The sequence below is a fragment of the Heteronotia binoei genome, chromosome 16, assembly GCF_032191835.1.
Source record: "Heteronotia binoei isolate CCM8104 ecotype False Entrance Well chromosome 16, APGP_CSIRO_Hbin_v1, whole genome shotgun sequence".
NCBI classification, from domain to species: domain Eukaryota; kingdom Metazoa; phylum Chordata; class Lepidosauria; order Squamata; family Gekkonidae; genus Heteronotia; species Heteronotia binoei.
Window position 1 is genome coordinate 63,646,878 of NC_083238.1, and position 25,382 is coordinate 63,672,259.

Sequence of the window (25,382 nt, forward strand, 5' to 3'; positions counted from 1 at the left end):
ATTGACATACACACAGCACAGCATTCGCTTATGATTCTGCATGCAGAGCAGACGTCTCCTTCTCAGACTGGGACTTACAGACCACCCAGGGTGGACGGGAGAGGGAGACAGATTCCTGAGCCCCTGACACCACATTCACCAAAATGTGTCCACACATCCTTGGCACAAATAAACCATTAGCATATTAACCAAAAGTTGAAGAGCAAGTAATAGATTAATTGGATGTTTTGGTGTACCTCTCAAGGCTTGAAAGTTAAAGGTTACAAAATCAGCAAATACAAAGCCTTGACCACAAAACCTTAAAAGAGAGGGGCCATGGGAGAGCCTCCACTGTCTGGATTTGAGTGCTCTGAAGTTCCTTCTGGAGCATCAGGACTAGTCTGATGTCTGGCAAAGTTGATGAAGACCTGGAGGGAACAAAGGATATTACAAAGAATTACACAGACGATTGATTGATGGTTTCGTTGGGAAGTGCCATCAACTCGCAGCTGACTTCGTGGTGGGGTTTCCAAGATGACAGACATTCAGAGGTGGCTTGTCGTTGCCTGGCTCCACGTTGTGACCCTGGTATTCCTTGGTGGTCCCCCATCCAAGTACTAGCCAGGGAAGACCCCACTTAGCTTCCAAGATCCCATGAGATCAAGGTTGCTTGGGATATCCAGGTCAGGTCTACTGACTGACAGTTGTGGGTTATTGTTATGAACATAAGAGAAGCCATGTTGGATCAGGCCAATGGCCCATCCAGTCCAACACTCTGTGTCACACAGTGGCCAAAAAACTCCAAGTGCCCTCAGGAGGTCCACCAGTGGGGCCAGGACACTAGAAGTCCTCCCACTGTGCCCCCCAAGCACCAAGAATACAGAGCATCACTGCCCCAGTCATAAGAATGTAAGAGAAGCCATGTTGGATCAGGCCAGTAGCCCATCCAGTCCAACACTCAATGTCACACAGGGGCCAAAAAACTCCAAGTGCCATCAGGAGGTCTGCCAGTGGGGCCAGGACACTAGAAGCCCTCCCATTTTACCCTCCTCCCCGCAAGCACCAAGAATACAGAGCATCACTGCCCCAGACATAAGAGAAACCATGTTGGATCAGGCCAATGGCCCATACAGTCCAACACTCTGTGTCACACAGTGTCCCAAAAAAACCACCAAGTGGGGCCAGGACACTAGAAGTCCTTCCACTGTGCCCCCCACCCCCACAAGCACCAAGAATACAGAGCATCACTGGCCCAGACATAAGAGAAGCCATGTTGGATCAGACCAATGGCCCATCCAGTCCAACACTCTGTGTCACACAGTGGCAAAAAAACCCAGGTGCCATCAGGAGGCCCACCAATGGGGCCAGGACACTAGAAGTCTCACACTGTTACCCCACCCCCCAAGCACCAAGAATACACAGCATCACTGCCCCAGACAGAGACTTCCAACAATATGCAGTGGCTAATAGCCCGTGATGGACCTCTGCTCCATATGTTTATCCAATCCCTTTTTGGAACCATCTATGCTTGAAGCTGCCACCACCTCCTCTGGCAGTGAAGTCCATGTGTTGATCACCCTTTGGGTGAAGAAGGACTTCCTTTTATCCGTTCTAACTCGACTGCTCAGCAATTTTATTGAATGCCCACGAGTTCTTGTATGGTGAGAAAGGGAGAAAAGTACTTCTTTCTCTACCTTCTCTATCCCATGCATAATCTTTTAAACCTCTATCATGTCACCCCTTGGTTCCAAAGGCCTTCTTGAGGCATTCATCTTATGAAAGGGTGAGGAAAGGATAAGGCTTCAAAACCCAGATATGTGGTCCAGGCAGCTTATTGTTCTCCTGCTTCCCATACATCCCCCCCCTCAAATTTCCAGACGTGTACAGATAGCCACGTTTCCTCATTTTATGAAGAAAGAGAGAGATTGCATAAAATCTCAACCTTCATGACCTCTGTGACTGACACAAATTAGTGCCTTATCCATTCAGAGGTTCTACAGATGCATAATTGAGAAGAGAGCTCCTTCGCACACATTTTTTCCTTCTCCATGGGAAACTTCCATGTTTCTCCACGCTGCCTAAACCCAGCCAAAGGCCAGTGGAAACCACTCAGCCATGCCGCTGCACTATCATCTAGGGCTCATCCCCCCAAGAACAGAGCAGTGGGCATCTGGCAGCCACAGCTCCTGGGCTCAACCTGACTTAAGTGGCGTCAGCCGTTCAGCAATGCACAGAACGCTCTTTTCTCTCACACAGAATTTCAAGGTAAAGGGTTGACTGGCATGTCTCTGGGACACTTTGGATAGAAAAATAAAGAGATGGACTGGATGTGCTGAGAGATGGTAGACATTTCTCCTGCTGTTTCAATAAATTCTGCTCTCCTCATGCTGAAGGATTAATCTAGTCCACAAGCCACATTTAGGTTGGGTGACTGGAATTTCTTACCTCTTCTAGAGTTGTTTGGCTGACGGAGAAGTGCCTGATTTTAAAGACTGCTTTGCTGGCTTCCAGGAGCTGAAAGATATTTGCTACCCCTCCAGCTGACACCAGGACGTGGTATTCCACCATGTTTAGCTGATGGTCCTGTGTGGAGAAGGGGATTCACAGAAGGTGAGTTGCAACCCCAAGCAGGAGAGAGCGGGTGGGTAAGAGAGAGACCAAAAACGGGAGCAGGAGGGGGGAGAAAGAGTTGGTAAGTGACAGAGCGGGGTGGAGTGTGGGGGTGGGATAGCGATTCTTTCACACATAAACTTTGCAGGTCTCCAGTGTGTACAATGGTATTACTGAACCAGCTGGAGAGAGTTGTAATCGTTCCACATATTCTGCAGGAGACCCCAACGTGTCTCAGGCCCGGGCATCACAGAAACACCACTTATTATGACTGCATTTTACTGATCAAAACCTACAACCACGTCAACCACCTGGCATGATTTTCTATTTCCGCACACAGACAATTTAAGGACCAACATTATGTTTTACCCACCAAACATGGTGCTTTTTAAAATTTACCTTTAGATGCGTATTTGGGAAGTTTGACTGCATAAATTGTGTCAGCTTCTCGATGCTGCTCTCAGCACCATTATTCAAGTGCATCTTCACAGTGAATCCTTTTCCAAACCTGCGGGAAAAGCCAACGAAATGCACCAACTATTTCTACAAGAGAAGCCCAGAAGAGCAAAGCCCACCCTCCGGAAATCCAAGGGGAAGCTGCTGGCAGGAGCAGGCTGTGGCCCACGTTGCCCTCAAACTTCCAGGTCTTTCCCAGGCCAGAGCTGGCCCCCTCCTCTAGGCGGCCTTTCCTGTCTGGGGTGGAGTTCTCTTTCTCCCAGAGATGTTCCACCAGGCCAAGGACAAGGACAGCCATGGGCTCAACCTAAGATCTGGCACTCTCTCGTCCCCACCCCTCGCTTTCTGTAACCGCCTCCCCCCTAGGCTGCGATGGAAATACACATTTGAATTTCTCTCCACCATCTTGGAAATGTAGTGTTTGAATTGTTTACAGTATTGGAATGTTAATGTTGATTTTACTTTGTATTATTTATTATATCCGTTCTGTTGCAGGCTGCCCTGTGCCTAATGGAAGAAGAATAAGAAGAATTGCAGATTTATACCCCGCCCTTCTTTCTGAATCAGAGACTTAGAGCGGCTTACAATCTCCTTTGACTTCTCCTCCCACAACAGACATCCTGTGAGGTGGGTGGGGCTGAGAGAGCTCTCTCAGAAGCTGCCCTGTCAAGGACAACCTCTGCAAGAGCTCTGGCTGACCCAAGGCCATTCCAGCAGGTGCAAGTGGAGGAGTGGGGAATCAAACCCGCTTCTCCCAGATAAGAGAGCTCTGGCTGACCCAAGGCCATTCCAGCAGGTGCAAGTGGAGGAGTGGGGAATCAAACCCGGTTCTCCCAGATAAGAGAGCTCTGGCTGACCCAAGGCCATTCCAGCAGGTGGCAAGTGGAGGAGTGAGGAATCAAACCCGGTTCTCCCAGATAAGAGAGCTCTGGCTGACCCAAGGCCATTCCAGCAGCTGCAAGTGGAGGAGTGGGGAATCAAACCCGGTTCTCCCAGATAAGAGAGCTATGGCTGACCCAAGGCCATTCCAGCAGCTGCAAGTGGAGGAGTGGGGGATCAAATCCGGTTCTCCCAGATAAGAGAGCTCTGGCTGACCCAAGCCCATTCCAGCACCTGCAAGTGGAGAAGTGGGGGATCAAACCGAGTTCTCCCAGATAAGAGAGCTCTGGCTGACCCAAGGCCATTCCAGCAGCTGCAAGTGGAGGAGTGGGGGATCAAATCCGGTTCTCCCAGATAAGAGAGCTCTGGCTGACCCAAGGCCATTTCAGCAGCTGCAAGTGGAGAAGTGGGGGATCAAACCGAGTTCTCCCAGATAAGAGAGCTCTGGCTGACCCAAGGCCATTTCAGCAGCTGCAAGTGGAGAAGTGGGGGATCAAACCGAGTTCTCCCAGATAAGAGAGCTCTGGCTGACCCAAGGCCATTTCAGCAGCTGCAAGTGGAGAAGTGGGGAATCAAACCCGGTTCTCACGGATAAGAGAGCTCTGGCTGACCCAAGGCCATTCCAGCAGCTGCAAGTGGAGGAGTGGGGAATCAAACCTGGTTCTCCCAGATAAGAGAGCTCTGGCTGGCCCAAGGCCATTCCAGCAGCTGCAAGTGGAGGAGTGGGGAATCAAACCGAGTTCTCCCAGATAAGAGAGCTCTGGCTGACCCAAGGCCATTCCAGCAGGTGCAAGTGGAGGAGTGGGGAATCAAATCCGGTTCTCCCAGATAAGAGAGCTCTGGCTGACCCAAGGCCATTCCAGCAGGTGCAAGTGGAGGAGTGGGGGATCAAATCCGGTTCTCCCAGATAAGAGAGCTCTGGCTGACCCAAGGCCATTCCAGCAGCTGCAAGTGGAGGAGTGGGGGATCAAATCCGGTTCTCCCAGATAAGAGAGCTCTGGCTGACCCAAGGCCATTTCAGCAGCTGCAAGTGGAGAAGTGGGGAATCAAACCCGGTTCTCACGGATAAGAGAGCTCTGGCTGACCCAAGGCCATTCCAGCAGCTGCAAGTGGAGGAGTGGGGAATCAAATCCGGTTCTCCCAGATAAGAGAGCTCTGGCTGACCCAAGGCCATTCCAGCAGGTGCAAGTGGAGGAGTGGGGAATCAAATCCGGTTCTCCCAGATAAGAGAGCTCTGGCTGACCCCAGGCCATTCCAGCAGCTGCAAGTGGAGGAGTGGGGGATCAAATCCGGTTCTCCCAGATAAGAGAGCTCTGGCTGACCCAAGGCCATTTCAGCAGCTGCAAGTGGAGAAGTGGGGAATCAAACCCGGTTCTCACGGATAAGAGAGCTCTGGCTGACCCAAGGCCATTCCAGCAGCTGCAAGTGGAGGAGTGGGGAATCAAACCTGGTTCTGCCAGATAAGAGAGCTCTGGCTGGCCCAAGGCCATTCCAGCAGCTGCAAGTGGAGGAGTGGGGAATCAAACCGAGTTCTCCCAGATAAGAGAGCTCTGGCTGACCCAAGGCCATTCCAGCAGGTGCAAGTGGAGGAGTGGGGAATCAAATCCAGTTCTCCCAGATAAGAGAGCTCTGGCTGACCCCAGGCCATTCCAGCAGCTGCAAGTGGAGGAGTGGGGGATCAAACCGAGTTCTCCCAGATAAGAGAGCTCTGGCTGACCCAAGGCCATTCCAGCAGGTGCAAGTGGAGGAGTGGGGAATCAAATCCGGTTCTCCCAGATAAGAGAGCTCTGGCTGACCCAAGGCCATTTCAGCAGCTGCAAGTGGAGAAGTGGGGAATCAAACCCGGTTCTCACGGATAAGAGAGCTCTGGCTGACCCAAGGCCATTCCAGCAGGTGCAAGTGGCGGAGTGGGGAATCAAACCTGGTTCTCCCAGATAAGAGAGCTCTGGCTGGCCCAAGGCCATTCCAGCAGCTGCAAGTGGAGGAGTGGGGAATCAAACCGAGTTCTCCCAGATAAGAGAGCTCTGGCTGACCCAAGGCCATTCCAGCAGGTGCAAGTGGAGGAGTGGGGAATCAAATCCGTTTCTCCCAGATAAGAGAGCTCTGGCTGACCCCAGGCCATTCCAGCAGCTGCAAGTGGAGGAGTGGGGGATCAAACCCAGTTCTCCCAGATAAGAGAGCTCTGGCTGACCCAAGGCCATTCCAGAAGGTGCAGGTGGAGGAGTGGGGAACCAAACCCACTTCTCCCAGATAAGAGAGCTCTGGCTGACCCAAGGCCATTGCAGCAGGTGCAAGTGGAGAAGTGGGGAATCAAACCCGGTTCTCCCAGATAAGAGAACTCTGGCTGGCCCAAGGCCATTCCAGCAGCTGCAAGTGGAGAAGTGGGGAATCAAACACGGTTCTCCCAGATAAGAGAGCTCTAACTGACCCAAGGCCATTCCAGCAGGTGCAAGTGGAGGAGTGGGGAATCAAATCCGGTTCTCCCAGATAAGAGAGCTCCGGCTGACCCCAGGCCATTCCAGCAGCTGCAAGTGGAGGAGTGGGGGATCAAACCCAGTTCTCCCAGATAAGAGAGCTCTGGCTGACCCAAGGCCATTCCAGAAGGTGCAGGTGGAGGAGTGGGGAACCAAACCCACTTCTCCCAGATAAGAGAGCTCTGGCTGACCCAAGGCCATTGCAGCAGGTGCAAGTGGAGAAGTGGGGAATCAAACCCGGTTCTCCCAGATAAGAGAACTCTGGCTGGCCCAAGGCCATTCCAGCAGCTGCAAGTGGAGAAGTGGGGAATCAAACACGGTTCTCCCAGATAAGAGAGCTCTAACTGACCCAAGGCCATTCCAGCAGGTGCAAGTGGAGGAGTGGGGAATCCAACCCTGTTCTCCCAGATAAGAGAGCTCTGGCTGACCCAAGGCCATTCCAGCAGGTGCAAGTGGAGGAGTGGGGAATCAAACCCGGTTCTCCCAGATAAGAGAGCTCTGGCTGACCCAAGGCCATTCCAGCAGCTGCAAGTGGAGGAGTGGGGAATCAAACCCGGTTCTCCCAGATAAGAGAGCTCTGGCTGACCCAAGGCCATTCCAGCAGGTGCAAGTGGAGGAGTGGGGAATCAAACCCAGTTCTCCCAGATAAGAGTCCGCACACTTAACCACTACACCAAACTGGCTCTAGTATAATAATAATAACAACAATAATAATAATTGTACAATAATAATAGTACAATACTAAATAATAATTATTAATATTATTATTTAGTATTGTACTATTCTAATACTATTCTAATAATAATATAGTATAATATAATAATAGTAATAATACAGCCATTTTTTCTAAGGATCTAGCCTCCATGTGAGCTGGCCCCTCTAGCAGCCAGACTTCAGGATTCCGTTGTCCAAAGACTCAGGCTGGGTTTTGGTGTGCCCCCATTAGGGAATATAAGAGCTCTGTGGTGCAAAGTGTTAAAGCTGCAGTACTGCAGTCCTAAGCTCTGCTCATGACCTGAGTTCGATTCCAACAGAAGCTGGTTCAGGTAGCCAGCTCCATGTTGACTCAGCCTTCCATCCTTCTGAGGTGGGTCAAATGAGTCCCCGGCTTGCTGGGGGGGGGGGAGCATAGATGACTGGGGAAGGCAATGGCAAACCCCTCCCCCCATAAAAAGTCTGCTGTGAAAATGTTGTGAAAGCAACGTCACCCGAGTCGGAAACGACTGGTGCTTGCACAGGGGACCTTTCCTTTTCCGTTAGGGAAAAGTCTGGGTCTCTGCCAGACTGCAGAAATTCAAGGCTGGTTCAGGGCCTCCATCACATCTCAGGAATCCTAACTTTGTTTCTAGGAGCCCCTCCGAGCACTGATGCAGCACTGGGGGGGGGGGGGGGGGCACAGGGATCCAGATAGGGACGGACGGAGCCCCTGTTATCCAGCTAGTGCATACAGGCACATTGCTGCTGCCCCTGAGGCATTATCAGGATGAGTCTCTGACCTTCACAAGGGTTGAAGCTGTTCCCAACCTTGGTCTGAATGCTCCATGCGGGTGTGTTTGTGTGCGTGGCTGCGTGCAAGTGACAGAGCTCTCTGGCGGGTGACTGCAGTAGGAGGGGAAATAATTCCTGGCCCTTCATGATTACAGAGAGAAGCTCAGAAACATGACAGCAACATGTCAAACAAAACGTGGATTTATGCTCCTGCCTCTGCTTCGTTGAAAGCTGCCTGCTATGAACATGCTCTGTGTTTGCTGTTCCCACACAGTCCGCATCCCTGCGGGAAAGCCAGGCCTCTGTGCCTGGGCGGGGCTCAGTCAGTGACCCACCTGCTCTTGATGTGCTGCAGGGAGCCCAAGCACTGGAAGCTCCCGTTCACCATGATGGCCAGGCGGGTGCAGAGAGCCTCGCATTCTTCCATGCTGGAAACCAGGAAAAGACAGCAGGGGTCACCCACTGAGAGCACAGATGGGCTAAGAACATAAGACCTCCAACTCTGGAGATCTTCTGCAGCACCCAGTTCTGGAGGGACCCCTGCCCAGCTTTCTTTGGCAGCTATGAGAGGAGATGGCTCAAGTTTCAAACACTAAGTGTGATAAGATGGAAGTTCATGAAGAAGGAAAGAAGTGTTGGAAACAAAAGAAAGAATATAATTATGATTAGAATAAGAATTAGGGGAAGTGGGATGGGGTTCGGGTGAAATCGGGTAAGGAAAGGAAACAAGATAAAGAGGCAGAAGTTTATTTATTTGTTATTAGTATTCAGTTTAATTTGTAGAAGACAACAAGCAGAAAGCGAAAAGTATTTATATGAGATGTATAAATGTATACATCTGTTGATATATGTACACTTAATAAAATATTAATTTATAATGATAAAAAAGAACGTAAAAGAAGCCATGTTGGATCAGGCCAATGACCCATCCAGTCCAACACTCTGTGTCACATAAGAGAAGCCATGTTGGATCAGGCCAATGGCCCCTCCAGTCCAACACACTGTGTTACATAAGAACATAAGAGAAGCCATCTTGAATCAGGCCAATGGCCCCTCCAGTCCAACACACTGTGTCACATAAGAACATAAGAGAAGCCATGTTGGATCAAGCCAATGGCCCCTCCAGTCCAACACACTGTGTCACATAAGAACATAAGAGAAGCCCTGTTGGATCAGGCCAATGGCCCATCCAGTCCAACACTCTGTGTCACACAGTGGCCAACCCCCCCCAAGAGCCATCAGGAGGTCCACCAGTGGGGCCAGAACTTCAGAAGCCCTCCCACTGTGCCCCCCCACACCAAGCACCAAGAATACAGAGCATCACTGCCCCAGACATAAGAGAAGCCATGTTGGATCAGGCCAATGGCCCATCCAGTCCAACACTCTGTGTCACACAGTGGCCAAAAACCCCCCAAGAGCCATCAGGAGGTCTATCAGTGGGGCCAGGATACCAGAAGCCCTCCCACAGCTGCCCTCCCAAGCACCAAAAATACAGGGCATCACTGCCCCAGACAGAGAGTTCCAACAATACACTGTGGCTAATAGCCACTGATGGACCTCTGCTCCAGATATTTATCCAATCCCTTCTTGAAGCTGGCCATGCTTGTAGCCGCCACCACCTTCTGTGGCAGTGAATTCCACATGTTAATCACCCTTTGGGTGAAGAAGGACTCTCTTTTATCTCTTCCAACCTGACTGCTCAGCAATTTCATTGGGTTTTTGTGGCGACACAGAAAATTGGGTTTGGGTTCCTCCTGGTTTATGCATGAAGCGTCTTCCTGGGCCAGGCCTGTGTTCCAGTCCCAGCCATTCCCCACAGCGTGTGAGTTGTCTGCAGCGCTGCCTTCCTCAGGGAGGGGATCCTACCGGAGGGGACTTAGAATCACAGTGTCGGAAGGGACCTCCCGGGACATCTGGACTCGGGGTGGGCAGAACTGCTGGTGCTGCTGAGGCAGGCAGGCATATGGCCTCCCTTAGGGGAGCTCAGCTATAGGGCCCCTCAGTGCCATCACCGAGGAGGGCAAGGAAGAGCAGCAGGGGCCCACTTCTGTGTGCCCTTCAGCCATGGCAGTCATTGGACACACAATGCTTGGAGAGCGCCAAGGCCTGAAAGCGCCACTGTCTCTGGGTGCTGAGGGGCCAGGGGAGTTGCCCTCAACGTCTAGTTGGAGGGATGGTGCGAGCGGGGAGGGGGTGCCCGCCCTCTGCCCTTGTTCCTAGGTCGGCAGTGCAGGGAGAGTCAACCTCTGCTCCTGCAAAGGAGCCCTGGCTGGGGTGGCTGCAGACTGCAGAGGCTCCCCACCCCCTGGAGAAGGGAGGTGGGATGAAGGCCTCAGGGCTCCCAATCAGAGGGGACGCTCTACCTGTGAGAGGTCAGGACCACGGAGCACTGGTTCTGCACCTCCTCAGAGATGATCTTCCACAAGTGCCTCTTTGCGTTCGGATCCATCCCGGAGCTCGGCTCATCCTTTAAAACAGAAGAGTTGGAGAGGTAAATGTAAAGTGCCAAGGAGAGGGCTTGCCTGGTTTTTCTTTCCAGAGATGGAAGAGGAGGAGAAGCAGTTCAGGAGAGAGATCAGGATGCTGATGGCGGATGCACAAGCAGAGAGATTCAGACTGGCTGGCTGCTGCAGACAGCACTTTTATGTTTAACTCCTCTCTTTTTAGCACACTCAACTCAGCCCCACTTAACAAGCTGCTCCCTGGCCAGGCACCCCCTGGTGGATCAGAACAACATTTCTGCTTTGGGGATAGCAGACCAGGTAGCCCCCCCCCCCCCCACCGCATCCTCAGAAAAAGGACTGCTGGAATGGTGGCTATTCGGTGGCCAGACAGAAAGAACACAGTTTGATACCTAGAAATCTGGCTGCGTATGCCATTTTGCTATTGAGGAAAAGATTCCTACCCTCCATAATTGTAGCCTCCACTAATACCATTTTGGGGGGGGGGGGGATGACGGGTGATGCTATTAACAGCTGCTACAAGCCTTCAGGAGTGAGCGCAAAGAATCCTTTTTTGGTTGTTGGGGGGTGGACTGTGGCACAAGCTCAGACAGCATTAAAGTCGTGGTCCAACAGCATCATACTCTCAGGAGCATTTGCCTGTGCCCTTTGACAAACAGAGAGATTCTCAAAACACAGTTTGAAAATGACCCTAAGCCAGGAGAACTGTTTGTTTCTCCCAAGGGGGAAGACATTCCTCTCCTCCCTTAGAGTCCCTAATTACCTGCTGCATGGGAATTCCATAAAGGTAAAGATCATGCCCTGTGCAAGCACCAAGCCATTACCAACCCATGGGATGATGTCACATCACAACATTTTCATGGCAAACTTTTTACGGTTTGCCATTGCCTTCCCCAGTCATCTACCCTTTCCCTCCAGCAAGCTGGGGACTCGTTTTACCGACCTCGGAAGGATGGAAGGCTGAGTCAACCTAGGCTGGCTACCTGAATCCAGCTTCCACCGGGATTGAACTCAGGTCATGAGCAGAACTTGGACTGCAGTACTGCAGCTTTACCACTCTGCACCATGGGGCTCCTAAAGGTAGTCCCTTATGCAAGCACCGTCATTATTGACCCATGGAGTGATATGAACATATATGGACATATGAAGCTGCCTTACACTGAATCAGACCTTCAGTCTATCAAAGTCAGTCTTGTCTCCTCAGACTGGCAGAGGCTCTCCAGGGTCTCCAGCTGAGGTTTTTCACGCCTATTTGCCTGGACCCTTTTTAGTTGGAGATGCCGGGGGTTGAACCTGGGACCTTCTGCTTCCCAAGCAGGTGCTCTACCACTGAGCCATTGTCCCTCCCCCATGTCAAATCATGTCGTTTTCATGGCAGACTTTTTACGGGGTGGTTTGCCATGGCCTTCCCCAGTCATCTACACTTCCCTCCCAGCAAGCTGGGTACTCATTTTACCAACCTCGGAAGGATGGAAGGCTAATAGCAGACTATAAATCTGGGACCAGGCAAGTAATTTCACAGGGATTTTTTTTTTTTTTGGGGGGGGGGGACACCCAGCAAGATGGGGACAAGGATGGGGACAGAGTCCTTGACTAGGTTCTGGAAGACCCACGTTCAAATCCCGCCTCAGCTAGGGGAGCTCTCTAGCTGTCCTGGGGCTGTTCCCACAGCCTAATCTCACCCTAAGGATTGTTGCCGGAAGGAGAAGGAAATTTCAGCCCAATTGGGGCTCTGCTTAGGGAGGGAAATGGGGGTATTAAATGAGTGAAGGGCCACATGTGAAGCTGGATCAGATCTTTCATTCCAAATTTGTCTGCTATGATTGGAGAGAGCAGTTTCAAGCATCAACCGGTGGAATCCCCAGTACGGTGCTCCTTCACAGACCAACGGAAGAAGTGAGTTGTGACACAGGAAAGCTCATATTGAAAGAAATGTTATTAGTCTTGAAGGTGTCATTAGACTTTCAGATTATGGCCTTTTGAGTTCCAGCTCTTCCGTGTGGGCTTCATACAGTAGCTGCTGAAGCAATCGCAGGGCACATAATTGCAGCTCGCAAACTTCACAGAACAGCCCTGAAAGGGGCCCACAATGCTCAGCACAGAGCGGAGACCCAGCTCAAAAGATCCCTTTTAGAATGCCAGGAAGAAGCCACAGTTGCAGGATTCTTGTCAGCTGTGGGGAACTGCAGTTCAAGAGAAAGAAGATGGTGGTCAATATCCTACGCACCTTACGCCGATCTCACGTTCCTCTTCTCAGCGGTGCTTCCTTCCGATTTCACACTATCTGCCCTGGGGATGCAAGTAATGTCGCCGTTTTGGTGCAGCAAACAGAAACCTCTAAAAACCAGTTTCTGTTTGCCACGTGGAAACGCCGAGGTTACTTCCAGCCCCGGGGCAGATCGTGTGAGATCGTAAGGAAGCCCCACTGAGAAGAGGAACGCGAGATCGGCATCTGGTGAGTGGGAAATTGGTCTGGGATTGGGGCTGAAGAATGTGAGGTTCTGAAGTCTAGAGAGGTAGGCAGAGAAAGGTTTCTGTTGGTAAAAGATGGCACTGAACAGACACGGTTACGGTTAAGTGTTCAGAATATTGATTATTTGGAATATTGACTGGGAGCTGGAAAGTACGAATGCAGAAGTTTGTAGGTTAACTTCTGAATCACTCCAGCTAACCAGGTTACCAACAAAGCTATGAATAGTGAAATAAGTTTGAATATTATGTGTGTTTTCATTTTTAAAGAAACTGGATAAGAGTATCTTGCTAACCTCCTGTGCCTGATATTTGTGCCTCAAGGATAAATGTGGAAGTGGTCTGTCCTGAGACTGGGACTTCCTAGGAAACCTGAATCCAGCTGATACGGCATACTCAAGATGCAGTTTAAGGGAAAGCTCTGAACAGCGACAATGGAAATGGAACAATGTTTGATGCTGATGGTGCATTTAAGACCAACACCGTTTCATTCTGGGTGCATGCACACAAAACCACAGAATTAGACATTGTTGGTCTTAAAAGTGCCACTGGACTCAAATTTTGTTCTATTGCTTCAGACCAACCCAGCGACCCACCTGAATCTATCTTAATGGAAATGGAAGTAGAGGAAAGTGGAAAGGTCAGGCTTAACTGCATGTCTGGATCCATAATCCAGGGAAATGTGGGAGCAAAACAAGGGGAGGCCACAAACCGTCTGGATCCAGAGCTGTACATGAATAAAAAGAGAGACAGGCAGATGTGATGCCACTGAAGATGTGGTTGATGTGCGGTTGTTCTCTGGGAGACCTGAGGCAGGATGACCACCTGCTTAGAGAAACCCATTTGCTTCCCCTCTGCTCTGCATCTCGGTTTGTAAATAAAGCCAAGAGCATGAAGAAGACCCTGCGTGTCTCCTGGGCTCTGTTCTCGAAAAGAAGTTCTAAGCAGAGTTACACCCTTTGACTTCAATGGATTTAGAAGGGCGCAACTCAGTTTAGGATGGCACCGTGTAATTTCTTACCTCTCTGCAGTTTTGGAGAGTATTATATTAAATGTTGGGGGAGAGAAAAATGGAAGGGAATCTAGGACTAATTTCCCACTCACCTTGTTCCGGTCTCGTTGCTCCTTTTCCCTGCGGGGTTGCTGATGGATTCCGCACAAGCTGCCCCAAGCCGGTGAGCTGCCTGGCTCCTTTTCAAGTTCCCTCCACGGCAGACAGAAACCGGTTTCCAGAGGGTCCTGCCTGCTGCGGAGAGAACTTGAAGAGAGGCAGAGCAACTTGCTGGTCCGGGGCAGTTTATGTGAAATCCATCAGCAGCCCCACGGAGAAGAGGAGAGTGTAAGGTTAGTGGGAAATCGGTCTAGGTGTTACTGTTTTTCCTGAGCCAGGGTGGATGGGGATGTGTTTCTTGCCAAGAGGAGGAGGAGGAGAAGCAGAAAAAGCAGCAGAAGCAGAAGCAACAGCAGAAGAAGAAGAGGAGGAGGAGGAGGGGGAGGAGGAGGAGAAGTGTTGTCAGGTCACCACCAAGTCCACAAGGCCAGCGGGGGTGGCTTGCCATTGCCCTCCTCCAAGTAGCAACCCCCGTCTTCCTCGGTGGTCTCCTGGGGCCGACTGGACTCAGCTGCCAAACTGTGATGAGCTCAAGCCCCTCCCTAGATCTGATTTCTCTTCAGAACACAAATTCTGCGAGGACTCAGCATGCAGAGCACAGCTGCTGGCTGCAACAAAACGTCTCGTTTCTCTTGTGGCTTCTGGGCCACCGCAGCCGGTTCGGTCAGCCTTTGGAGAGGAGGCAGAATCACAAAGGGGTCCCCCTCCCCAATCAAGGGTTTGGTTTCTTACCAGCAGTAGAATGGAGGGTCTCCCAAGAAGGGCCAGAGCTGTTGACAGCTTCCTGTTGGTGCCATAGCTGCACATCGATGTGATCCTCTGTCTGTAAGGCACCAGATTGAGCCGGTAGAGAAGCTGAAGAACAATCTGCAGAAACAAAGGAAAGGATCAGGCACTGGAGTTCTGGCCCTGCTGGGTTTGGGCTCCTGGGGACACAGAGTTTGGGCTGGGTGGGCCATTGGCCTGATCTAAGATGGCTTCTCCGATGTTCTTTCGTTCACCAAAATCTTGTTGTGATTAGCAATTTTAAATTTCTATATGGGCGTTTTCGCACTGACCTTCAAGTGGCACGACCACCCTCTTCACACCGGAGGATCTGCCCGGATTTCGCACAAGAAGCGCCGGCGCACCCAAAAGAGCCGGCGACTTCCGTCGCGAAACCCGCTCAAACGTTTTCCTGCTTCTTGGCGGTTTCCGTTTGAGCGGGTTTCGCGACGGAAGTAGCCGGCTCTTTTGGGTGCGCCGGCGCTTCTTGTGCGAAATCCGGGCAGATCCTCCGGTGTGAAGAGGGTGGTCGCACCACTTGAAGGTCAGTGCGAAAACGCCCTATGTGTAAATCAAACTTTGCTAAATGTACAGGTAACCAAAATCAGAAGCCTGTTCATTTTCTTTACCTTGTCCTCCCTTGCCCAAGTAAGTAGCATCTTCCCAGCATGCCCCTTGGCTGCGCTGATTTCCCTGCTACAGTCTGCAAATAATGTGGATGGGCTGAAGGGGCTGGGGTCAGAGGACTGTCTTGTAAGAGGGGTGCACAAACATACACCTAACTCAGACTCAGCCACATTTTTTTGGGGGGGGGGGTTGTGTGCCTCTTGAGCATGGCTTTTACCCTCCCGTTTTTACAATCCATCTGTCATACATACAGCTCAGAAAACTGAGCACTGGTCTTTCCCTTCCCCCCCAAATGGTGGTCTGTCTGCATTTTTAAATTAACAAAGCACATTGTGTACATTTATTCCACTGAAGATCCATCCATTCCCACCTCTGTTCCTTATAAAAAGTGGAACAAAATGTCTTCCATGTGGAAAACGGTTCTGGGAAGGAAGGGCAGAGCGGCTTCAGGACCTCCCCAATTCCCAGCAGTCCCCACGCTGTGCAGCAAGAAGGCATTTTGTGTCTGGGCAACCACGGTCTGCTGGCTCGAGTGCCGGGAGTGTCTACTTACCCCTTTGATATGTTTCTCTGGGATGCCAAGTAGCCGCGCATAGTAATACATGTGTTCCTCTACCGTCAGGAGGTCATCCAGAGCATCTTCTTGAGGGCAGTAGCCGAAGAGGGACCAGTGGGCCTTATCAACATCAGTCAAGAATCTGTGGCAGAAAATGAAGTGTGTGTTTGGGTAGTGCAAGACAGCTGCCCCAGAAACACACATTCTTACATCCTGCATCACCAGTCAGTATATGAGGAGCAGAGCAGAACAGCTCTGATAGCTGAGACAGCTGGAGAAGTTGCTGAGTGCCTCTGCTCCACCCTCTTTGCATTTTAAGCTGCGCCTTGCCAGAGAGCTAAAGGGCTCTTGGCCTGTGGCTCTTCGCCTAGGGGCTCTCTAAGGACCAGGAACCCAGATCCCTGATTTCCTTGTTCTCCCAATAAGGTAAGTTGACCCTCCAGAAGGGGAGCCACTTAAACAAACAGCATTTAAAGAGGACTGTATATTTAAAATATATATATATCATGAAGATAGAATGCCAGCAGGGGGGTGGGGGCTTTCCAGTGTTTTGCACTGAGTGTCACATGTACGACTATCTGCCCAAAGGACAGAAGTCTTGGGTGTGTGCTCGATGCAGGGAGCTCCTGGCCCTCAGGGAACAAGTTGAGGCCGAGGTGACTGCCCTGGAGAAGCAGAGACGGTCAGCTAGGCACTTGGGGAAGACTCTCGGGGGCATATTAGATGAGCCCCGCTCTGAACGTAGCAGCCCCGTTGCTGCCAGAGAGCATGAGGGTCGAGAGGGAACAGGGCACCGTGCTGAGGATAAGGGGAATGCGCCCTCAGAAGGGACCTCTTCTTCGGTTGGTGAGCGGGACTCCTTTCGTGCCAAGGAACCATCCCTGGGCAGGGGGAGGGGGGGGGTTGATTCGATCCTTAGGCAAGTAGACAATGGGTGGTAAAACCGCGTACTGACGTATGGTGACTTGCCTGCCTGGTGCGAAGGTAGCGGACATTACGCGTGTAGTAGATAGGCTGATAGACAGTGCTGGGGAGGAGCCGGTGGTTGTGGTGCATGTTGGCACCAACGATGTGGGGAAATGCAGTCGTGAGGTCCTGGAGGAAAAATTTAGGCTGCTAGGCGGGAGACTTAAGGCCAGGACCTCCAAGGTGGCCTTCTCAGAAGTGCTACCTGTTCCACGTGCAGGGCAGGAGAGACAGGCACAAATTAGAAGTCTCAATGTGTGGATGAGACGATGGTGTAAGGAGGAAGGGTTTAAGTTTGTTAGGCACTGGGATGTTTTCTGGAACAAGCGGGAGCTGTACAAAAGAGACGGTCTCCACTTGTCCCCGGATGGAACCAGGCTGCTGGCGCTTAAAATCAAAAAGGTGGCAGAGCAGTTTTTAAACTAAATCTTGGGGGAAAGCCGACAGGAGATGAAATGTCTCTGGTTCGGGAGGACTCGTCTCAAAGAGATGAAGGGTTGGCTGCTATTTTTCTACTGGGTAATGGACCAGAGTTGTCCACTGTGATGGTGACAAACAGTATGGACTGTCTGCCAGAGTCTCGAGGCAGCAGGAGGAAGGTGGTGGGCCTAGCTTGCCTGGGAAATTATAGATGTTTGTATGCAAATGCTAGAAGTGTTTGAAGTAAAATTGGTGAATTGGAATGTTTAGTGTTGGGAGAAAACATAGACATTGTGGGAATTTCAGAAACTTGGTCAAATGAGGAGAATCAGTGGGACACGGTGATTCCTGGATATAAGTTATATCGGAAGGATAGGGAGGGAAGGGTTGGAGGTGGGGTGGCTCTGTATGTCAGAGAGGATATACGGTCCAGTAAGACTGAGGTCAGAGAATTAGATTCACTTTTAGAAATGCTTTGGGTTGAAATAGAGGGCCCAAAAGGAAATTTAACTATGGGAGTTAGTTATCGCTCACCAAATCAAAAGAGAGAGGACGATTATAATATGATGGAAGGCTTAAAGATAGTGGCTAAACGTAAAAACTGTGTCGTAATAGGTGATTTTAACTACCGCAGATTGATTGGGACAATATGTGTTCTGGTCGAGAGAAAGAGATTGAGTTTCTTGATGCTCTCAATGACTGTGCTATGGAGCAGATGGTCTCAGAACCTACCGGGGTGGGGCGATCCTGGATTTGGTCCTAAGTAATGCCCAAGACTTGGTGAGAGATGTAAAAGTGATTGCATCGCTTGGGAGCAGTGACCATAATGTTATTGATTTCACCGTTTGTATAAATAGGGAGTTGCCCAAAAAGACCGCCGCAACCACATTTAACATTAAAAGGGGTAAATTCTCTGAGATGAGGAGGCATGTGAGGAGGAAACTGAAAGGAAAGGTAAATACGGTCAAAACCCTTGGGGAAGCTTGGAGACTATTTAAAACTATAATCCTAGAAGCTCAGATAAAATACATACCACAAGTTAGGAAAGGCACAAACAGGCATAAGAAAAGGCCTGCATGGTTAACAAAGTAATGGAAGCTGTAAAAGGTAAGAAGGACTCCTTTAAGCGGTGGAAAACCAGTCCGAGTGAGATTAGTAAAAGGGAACACAAGCTGTGGCAAATCAAATGCAAGACTGTGATCAGGCAGGCAAAAAGGGACTATGAGGAGCATATTGCAAAAAACATAAAGACCAACAATAAAAATTTCTTCAAATATATTAGAAGTAGGAAACCAGCCAGGCAGGCAGTGGGGCCCTTGGATGACCATGGGGTAAAAGGATTACTGAAGGAGGATAGGGAAATGGCTAAGAAGCTGAATGAATTTTTTGCCTCCGTCTTCACTGTGGAAGATGAGAACTTTTTGCCCACCCCAGAACCACTAATTTTGGAAGGGGTGTTGAAAGACCTGAGTCAGATTGAGGTGACAAAAGAGGAGGTCCTACAACTGATAGACAAATTAAAAACTAATAAGTCACCGGGTCCGGATGGCATACATCCGAGAGTTCTGAAAGAACTCAAAGTTGAACTTGTGGATCTTCTAACAAAAATCTGTAATCTTTCATTGAAATCTGCCTCCGTTCCTGAGGACTGGAAGGTAGCAAATGTCACCCCCATCTTTAAAAAGGGTTTCAGAGGAGATCCGGGAAATTACAGGCCAGTCAGTCTGACTTCAATACTGGGGAAGTTGGTAGAAAGCATTATCAAGGACAGAATGAGTAGGCACATTGATGGACACGGGTTATTGAGGAAGACTCAGCATGGGTTCTATAAGGGAAGATCTTGCCTCACTAACCTGTTACATTTCTTTGAGGTGGTGAACAAACATGTGGACAAAGGAGACCCAATAGATGTTGTTTACCTTGACTTCCAGAAAGCTTTTGATAAAGTTCCTCATCAAAGGCTCCTTAGAAAGCTTGAGAGTCATGGAGTAAAAGGACAGGTCCTCTTGTGGATCAAAAACTGGCTGAGTAATAGGAAGCAGAGAGTGAGTATAAATGGGCAGTCTTCACAGTGGAGGACGGTAAGCAGTGGGGTGCCGCAGGGCTCAGTACTGGGTCCCATGCTCTTTAACTTGTTCATAAATGATTTCGAGTTGGGAGTGAGCAGTGAAGTGGCCAAGTTTGCCGATGACACTAAATTGTTCAGGGTGGTGAGAACCAGAGAGGATTGTGAGGAACTCCAAAGGGATCTGTTGAGGCTGGGTGAGTGGGCGTCAATGTGGCCAAGTGCAAAGTAATGCACATTGGGGCCAAGAATCCCAGCTACAAATACAAGTTGATGGGGTGTGAACTGGCAGAGAATGACCAAGAGAGAGATCTTGGGGTCGTGGTAGATAACTCACTGAAAATGTCAAGACAGTGTGCGTTTGCAATAAAAAAGGCCAACGCCATGCTGGGAATTATTAGGAAGGGAATTGAAAATAAATCAGCCAGTATCATAATGCCCCCGTATAAATCGATGGTGCGGTCTCATTTGGAGTACTGTGTGCAGTTCTGGTCGCCGCACCTCAAAAAGGATATTATAGCATTGGAGAAAGTCCAGAAAAGGGCAACTAGAGTGATTAAAGGGCTGGAACACTTTCCCTATGAAGAAAGGTTGAAACGCTTGGGACTCTTTAGCTTGGAGAAACTGCGCGGTGACATGATAGAGGTTTACAAGATAATGCATGGGATGGAGAAAGTAGAGAAAGAAGTACTTTTCTCCCTTTCTCACAATACAAGAACTCGTGGGCATTCGATGAAATTGCTGAGCAGACAGGTTAAAACAGATAAAAGGAAGTACTTCACCCAAAGGGTGATTAACATGTGGAATTCACTGCCAACAGAAAGTGGTGGCGGCCACAAGCATAGCCACCTTCAAGAGGGGTTTAGATAAAAATATGGAGCACAGGTCCATCAGTGGCTATTAGCCACAGTGTGTGTGTGTGTATATATATATATATATAATTTTTTTTTGCCACTGCGTGACACAGAGTGTTGGACTGGATGGGCCATTGGCCTGATCTAACATGGCTTCTCTTATGTTCTTATGCACCGGGGGGGGGGGGGTGTTATGGTGGTCCCATGGCCCAGGCCCCTGACCCCAAGCCCATACTGCCAAGATGCCAATCAGAAAGGGGGCACAGGCACACGCCAGCTCAGAACAGGATGGGACACCTGGGGAGGTTTCACACAAGAGATTTGGCCCGATCAAGGAATGCCTCCCATTCGATTCAAACGTGCAGGTTCACACAATCACATCTGCCCTCCGAGCCCACCCCCAGCCCTTCCCCAGACAGCTTCCAGCCGCATTTAAAAGCTATCTGGATCTTCTTGGTATAATTCCCCTGAGCCACATTCAGCTTGCACAATCGCGGGTTGTTCGAATGCCCCAGCACGACTCATGGGCAGAAGAGCTGTGTGATTGCACCAAGCTGTTTGCAGCACTGTTGGGTTTTGTTTTTCTTACAAGGCCCTCTAGGAAGTGCACTTCTGCACTTCCCTGAATCAGTGCACACACGGGGGACTTTTAAAGAAAAACCACACTTTCAGCAGTGGTGGGTACTTGAGCCGTGCTAGTTGTGGGAACGCACAACCACGATGGCTGCCGGGATCCTGCCGCTTCAACAGCAGCTGTCTGATCCCTTTAAGATGGAACTGACTGGATCAGGTTTTTCCACCTCAGGATACTACCGTGTCAGTTTCCCAGTCTGGAACCACCCCTGATGGTACAGAAGGATTGCACTTGTGGTACATTCACACTACACTCAATAATGAATTTTACATCTGGATTTTTGCTGTTCTTACACAGTAAAAGGCATCAATGAGTGTAGTGTAAAGGCACTATCGGTGGTGGGTCTCAGGGGGTCCTGTCCAGGTAGGACCTCAAGCACATGAAAAATGCCAGGGAGAGGGATTTCTGAAGCCATCTCCTATTCATTGCTTTACTGACTTGGACAAAGATAAGCCTGAGAATTATATATGCTGCATGCCAGAGAAGCTGGGAAAAGTAGAGCAAAATATGTCCACTTGGCTTATGTTTCATGCAAAGACAACCACTTAATTTAACTTTGTTATCCTGGATATACTCTGCATCTGTTTAGTGGTTTCCCTCATGATGGTAAACCAATTCAGTGTTTATGCCTATCTTGTTCCCTTCTGTGATTAACTGTGGTTTTAAGCAAAGAAAGTTAATTGAACTGAACCCCTGGGGAAGAGGGGGACACAGCAGGACACCATTTGTATTGTATCCGCTGCTAATGCCCTTCATTTCTAACAAGACCTCTTTGAGCTCTCTGGCTCCTTCTGAATCATGATGGGTCTGATCTGGACCTCATTCTAGAGACTTTCAGAAATCAAGTCCAAAAAAGCATTCAGAGCAAGCCAACCTGAGTTGCTCCACCCCAAACCTCCCCAATTAACCAAAAATCCAGCAGAGCCTGGTGAAAGATTCCACAAAAGGTACTCCAGGAAAAAGCATCACCAGATGCATGAACTCCTTAGCGGTTGGTTATTCCCTGTCCCTCAGGTGTTCAGGGTTGCAATGGAGGGCAGAGTCAAGGAAGTTGCACTGCATGATGGGAACAAGAGTGGCCACCTGGGACTTCTCCCGTCATTTGCTTTGCAGAAAGTCCACCCTCCTCCGTACCCGTTTTCATCTCGGACCAGCAGCCTCCCGTGAGACGGCCCGATGTCCCCCGTCAGCATTTTGAAGATGGTGGTTTTCCCAGCGCCGTTCACGCCCAGCAGGCCGAAGCACTAGATTGCAAGAGGGGAAAGAGACGTTTTGTTGTGAAGCTTTCATCAAGAGGCTGAGGAACCAAAACAGCTAGTAATAAATGGGATTGGAAATGTGACATCTGGTTTCATTTTTTTATAGGGGGATGGGCTCAACTGAATTGGGGGAAGATGAGAATTCAGATGAGAAATTGGAAAGCAAAACAATTGAAATGTTGAGGTGATTTAGGGTTCCAGCAAAGCGACTGACAGTAGTTGTACCTTCTAATATTCAAACAGGACTCGAATCTTGAATTAAACTGGGGGGAGGGGGGGAGGAACTAAACCTGCCAGCTGAATACTTCTCTCTTGTGTGGCAGCTTTTAACACACAGACGATATCAGAGGGAGGATAGACATTCTCTCTTTAGTCTGGCTGAGTTAACCCTTCCCCCGCTCCTAGGCCCTGCTTCAGGAATTCTCCCTGGGCCATTCTGCCTGTTTCATCAACCCAACCCAATTCCCTTGTGGTGTGCTGCACTCCGGGTGGCTACGGAGGCCCACACGGTGCAGAAAGTAGGGAGCTTAGGGTCAATGGCTTCCCAGTGCTGACGTGGGGGCCCCTGCCAGGTTGGATCAGCCTCAGAAGCTCTCCCAGGTTGGGAGAGCCAGTGTGGTGTAGTGGTGAAGTGCGTGGACTCTTATCTGGGAGAACCAGGTTTGATTCCCCACTCCTCCACTTGCACCTGCTGGAATGGCCTTGGGTCATAGCTCTCGCAGGAGTTGTCCTTGAAAGAGCCAGTCGGATGTAGTGGTTAAGTGTGCGGACTCTTATCTGGGAGAACCGGGTTTGATTCCCCACTCCTCCACTTGCAGCTGCTGGAATGGCCTTGGGTCAGCCAGAGCTCTCTTATCTGGGAGAACCGGGTTTGATTCCCCACTCCTCCACTTGCACCTGCTGGAATGGCCTTGGGTCAGCCATAGCTCTGGCAGAGGTTGTCCTTGAAAGGGCAGCTGCTGTGAGAGCCCTCTCCAGCCCCACCCACCTCACAGGGTGTCTGTTGTGGGGGAGGAAGGGAAAGGAGATTGTGAGCCGCTCTGAGACTCTTCAGAGTGGAGGGCGGGATATAAATCCAATATCTTCATCTACCTCACAGGGTGTCTGTTGTGGGGGAGGAAGGTAAAGGAGATTGTGAGCCGCTCTGAGACTCTTCGGAGTGGAGGGCGGGATATAAATCCAATATCTTCATCTACCTCACAGGGTGTCTGTTGTGGGGGAGGAAGGTAAAGGAGATTGGGAGCCGCTCTGAGACTCTTTGGAGTGGAGGGCGGGATATGAATCCAATATCTTCTTCTTCTCCCCCAGGCTGCAGCCCCATGGGGGGGGGGTGGTGCTCACCTCCCCTGCTGGGATTCCGATGCTGACATTGCGGACAGCTACAATCCTTCGATGGGGAAGATGGTAGATCTTGGTGAGGTTCTGGAGCTGCAGCATGTCATAATCTGTTCTGCCTGCCGCCACCCGCTCACTTTCGGTGAGGACGTCCTTGTCTTCCTCCTCTTCAGCAGCCTCCAGCTGGAGAGGCAGTTTGCCGTGCATTTGGTCATAGAGGAATCTGGCAGCAAAGGAAACAATTTGGGCCTCAGTTTTACACCCCAGAGGAACACAGCTGGATGCTGGAGATGCCAGTCACTAGACTCTGAGCCTCCAGCCTCATCTACAACCCTCTTTTAAAAAAGAAATTGTAGGGATTTCTTCTCTTTAAACAAATGTACTCATCCATTAAATGGGCTTTTTGTAGCAGGAGCTCCTTTGCATATTAGGCCACACACCCCTGATGTAGCCAATCCTCCTGGAGCTTACAGGGCTCTTTGTACAGGCCCTACTGGGAGCTCCAGGAGGATTGGCTACATCAGGGTGTGTGGCCTAATATGCAAAGGAGCTCCTGCTACAAAAAATGTCCTGGAGAAGACTGATCGTTAACTATAAAGGGAATGTGGCCAAATTGTGTTAAGTGCTCCAAAGGCTTTGTGAGACCCCTTCCCAGCCCCACAGATGGAGAGCTACTCTTAGAGCCTCTGATTCCCCCCTGCCTCCGTATTTATTTACACCTTTAGCTCCTGCCTCTCCTCTTGGTTCTAGAGGGTTTACAAGAATAGTTGCAACATCCCCAGATAAAACCAAAGACAAACTAAAGCCTCAAATCTCTATCTGCCTCTCACTTAATAAGATACCTGCCACCCTAACTCGCCCCCTCCCCATTACAAAAGAAGGCAGCTCTATGAGAAAACAATTTTAATTCCCATTTGGCAGAAGCAGAATGGGGCAAAATATACCACTGGCCGTTATTAAACCCTCAGGTGGTTTCTGCAATTGGCCCAGTGTTCTGGTCAGCTGTTTGGCGGAAGAATTCTACAAGCCTGCCCTGGGAACGTCCAGCAATGCCTCATAGGAACTGATCATCCCAGAACTCCCTTCCAGTCAACTCATTACTCCACTTCTGTTGGTGATTGTGGAGCTCTCCAGAAAGAAGCCGACTTACTCTAATATTTTATACCAGACTTTTTGAATTGTCCCATCGTCGACCACGAGACGGATGGAGAAGAACAGGGTCCCTTGGAGGAAAAGTCCCAGCAACTTGCAGCTAATCCTGTCCAGCTCAAAGGTTTTGTCCGGGTAAACCACGCCGTAAGCCTTGAGGAAGCCCATCAGGGCTTGGTGTTGGGAGAGCTCGATCAACCCATTTCCAAAGCAGAATTGGGGGAACATCAGGAAAACGTGCCTCAGGGTCTCAGCGAGGTTGTGCAAGCCCTGAAAGAAGCAAGAGCACTATTGGGGGTCTCTCTGCCCTGGCTGGCTACGAAATGGGCAGCGCAGCATCCGGGTCATCTGTGGAATGTGCTACAGCAAAATGCCCGTCGCGATGACAGCAAAGGTGGTTTTGTACAATGTATAAAGTGGGAGGGGGCACCATTATTTTCTTTTTCAATTTTCTTCAAGTTTTTAGTAAGTTTCAGAGTTACAAATAGATGAACAAGCAATACAAATATACAGTGCACATTAAATAAAATGGAGTAAAAAGAAAATACAGCGTATTTAGTGTATTCTAAAAGTAAATCATTTTCTGATATAGTGATTGCTCTGTAATTACAGAGAGCAAATTACAGGATACCCCACGGTCTTACCACTTTTCTATCATATCATAAGTCGAAATATAAATAAATATAATGCAGGAGAACAGTTAGAAGTAGTAAAAGTCAATTTACTTAAAATGGAATAATCCCACAGTTTATTTATCCACTGGGCAATAGTAGGCATTTTTGAATCTTTCCATTTCAATGTTAGCAACATTTTTGCTACAGACC

The 25,382-nt window shown here is 49.7% G+C and overlaps 1 protein-coding gene across 1 annotated transcript in view; it reads right to left on the reverse strand.

Annotated features, from left to right (window-relative positions):
* Positions 1-299: 299 nt before the first annotated feature.
* Positions 300-25,382, reverse strand: part of ABCA12 (ATP binding cassette subfamily A member 12) — a 151,027-nt gene continuing 125,944 nt past the window's right edge. The window contains exons 45-54 of the mRNA XM_060257069.1: positions 24,560-24,828; positions 23,416-23,632; positions 21,950-22,059; positions 15,874-16,018; positions 14,661-14,795; positions 10,250-10,353; positions 8,222-8,314; positions 2,989-3,097; positions 2,425-2,562; positions 300-407 (exon numbers count right to left, since the gene is read on the reverse strand). Coding sequence (XP_060113052.1) covers positions 300-407; positions 2,425-2,562; positions 2,989-3,097; positions 8,222-8,314; positions 10,250-10,353; positions 14,661-14,795; positions 15,874-16,018; positions 21,950-22,059; positions 23,416-23,632; positions 24,560-24,828 — 1,428 coding nt within the window. The remainder of the gene's footprint in view (positions 408-2,424; positions 2,563-2,988; positions 3,098-8,221; positions 8,315-10,249; positions 10,354-14,660; positions 14,796-15,873; positions 16,019-21,949; positions 22,060-23,415; positions 23,633-24,559; positions 24,829-25,382) is intronic.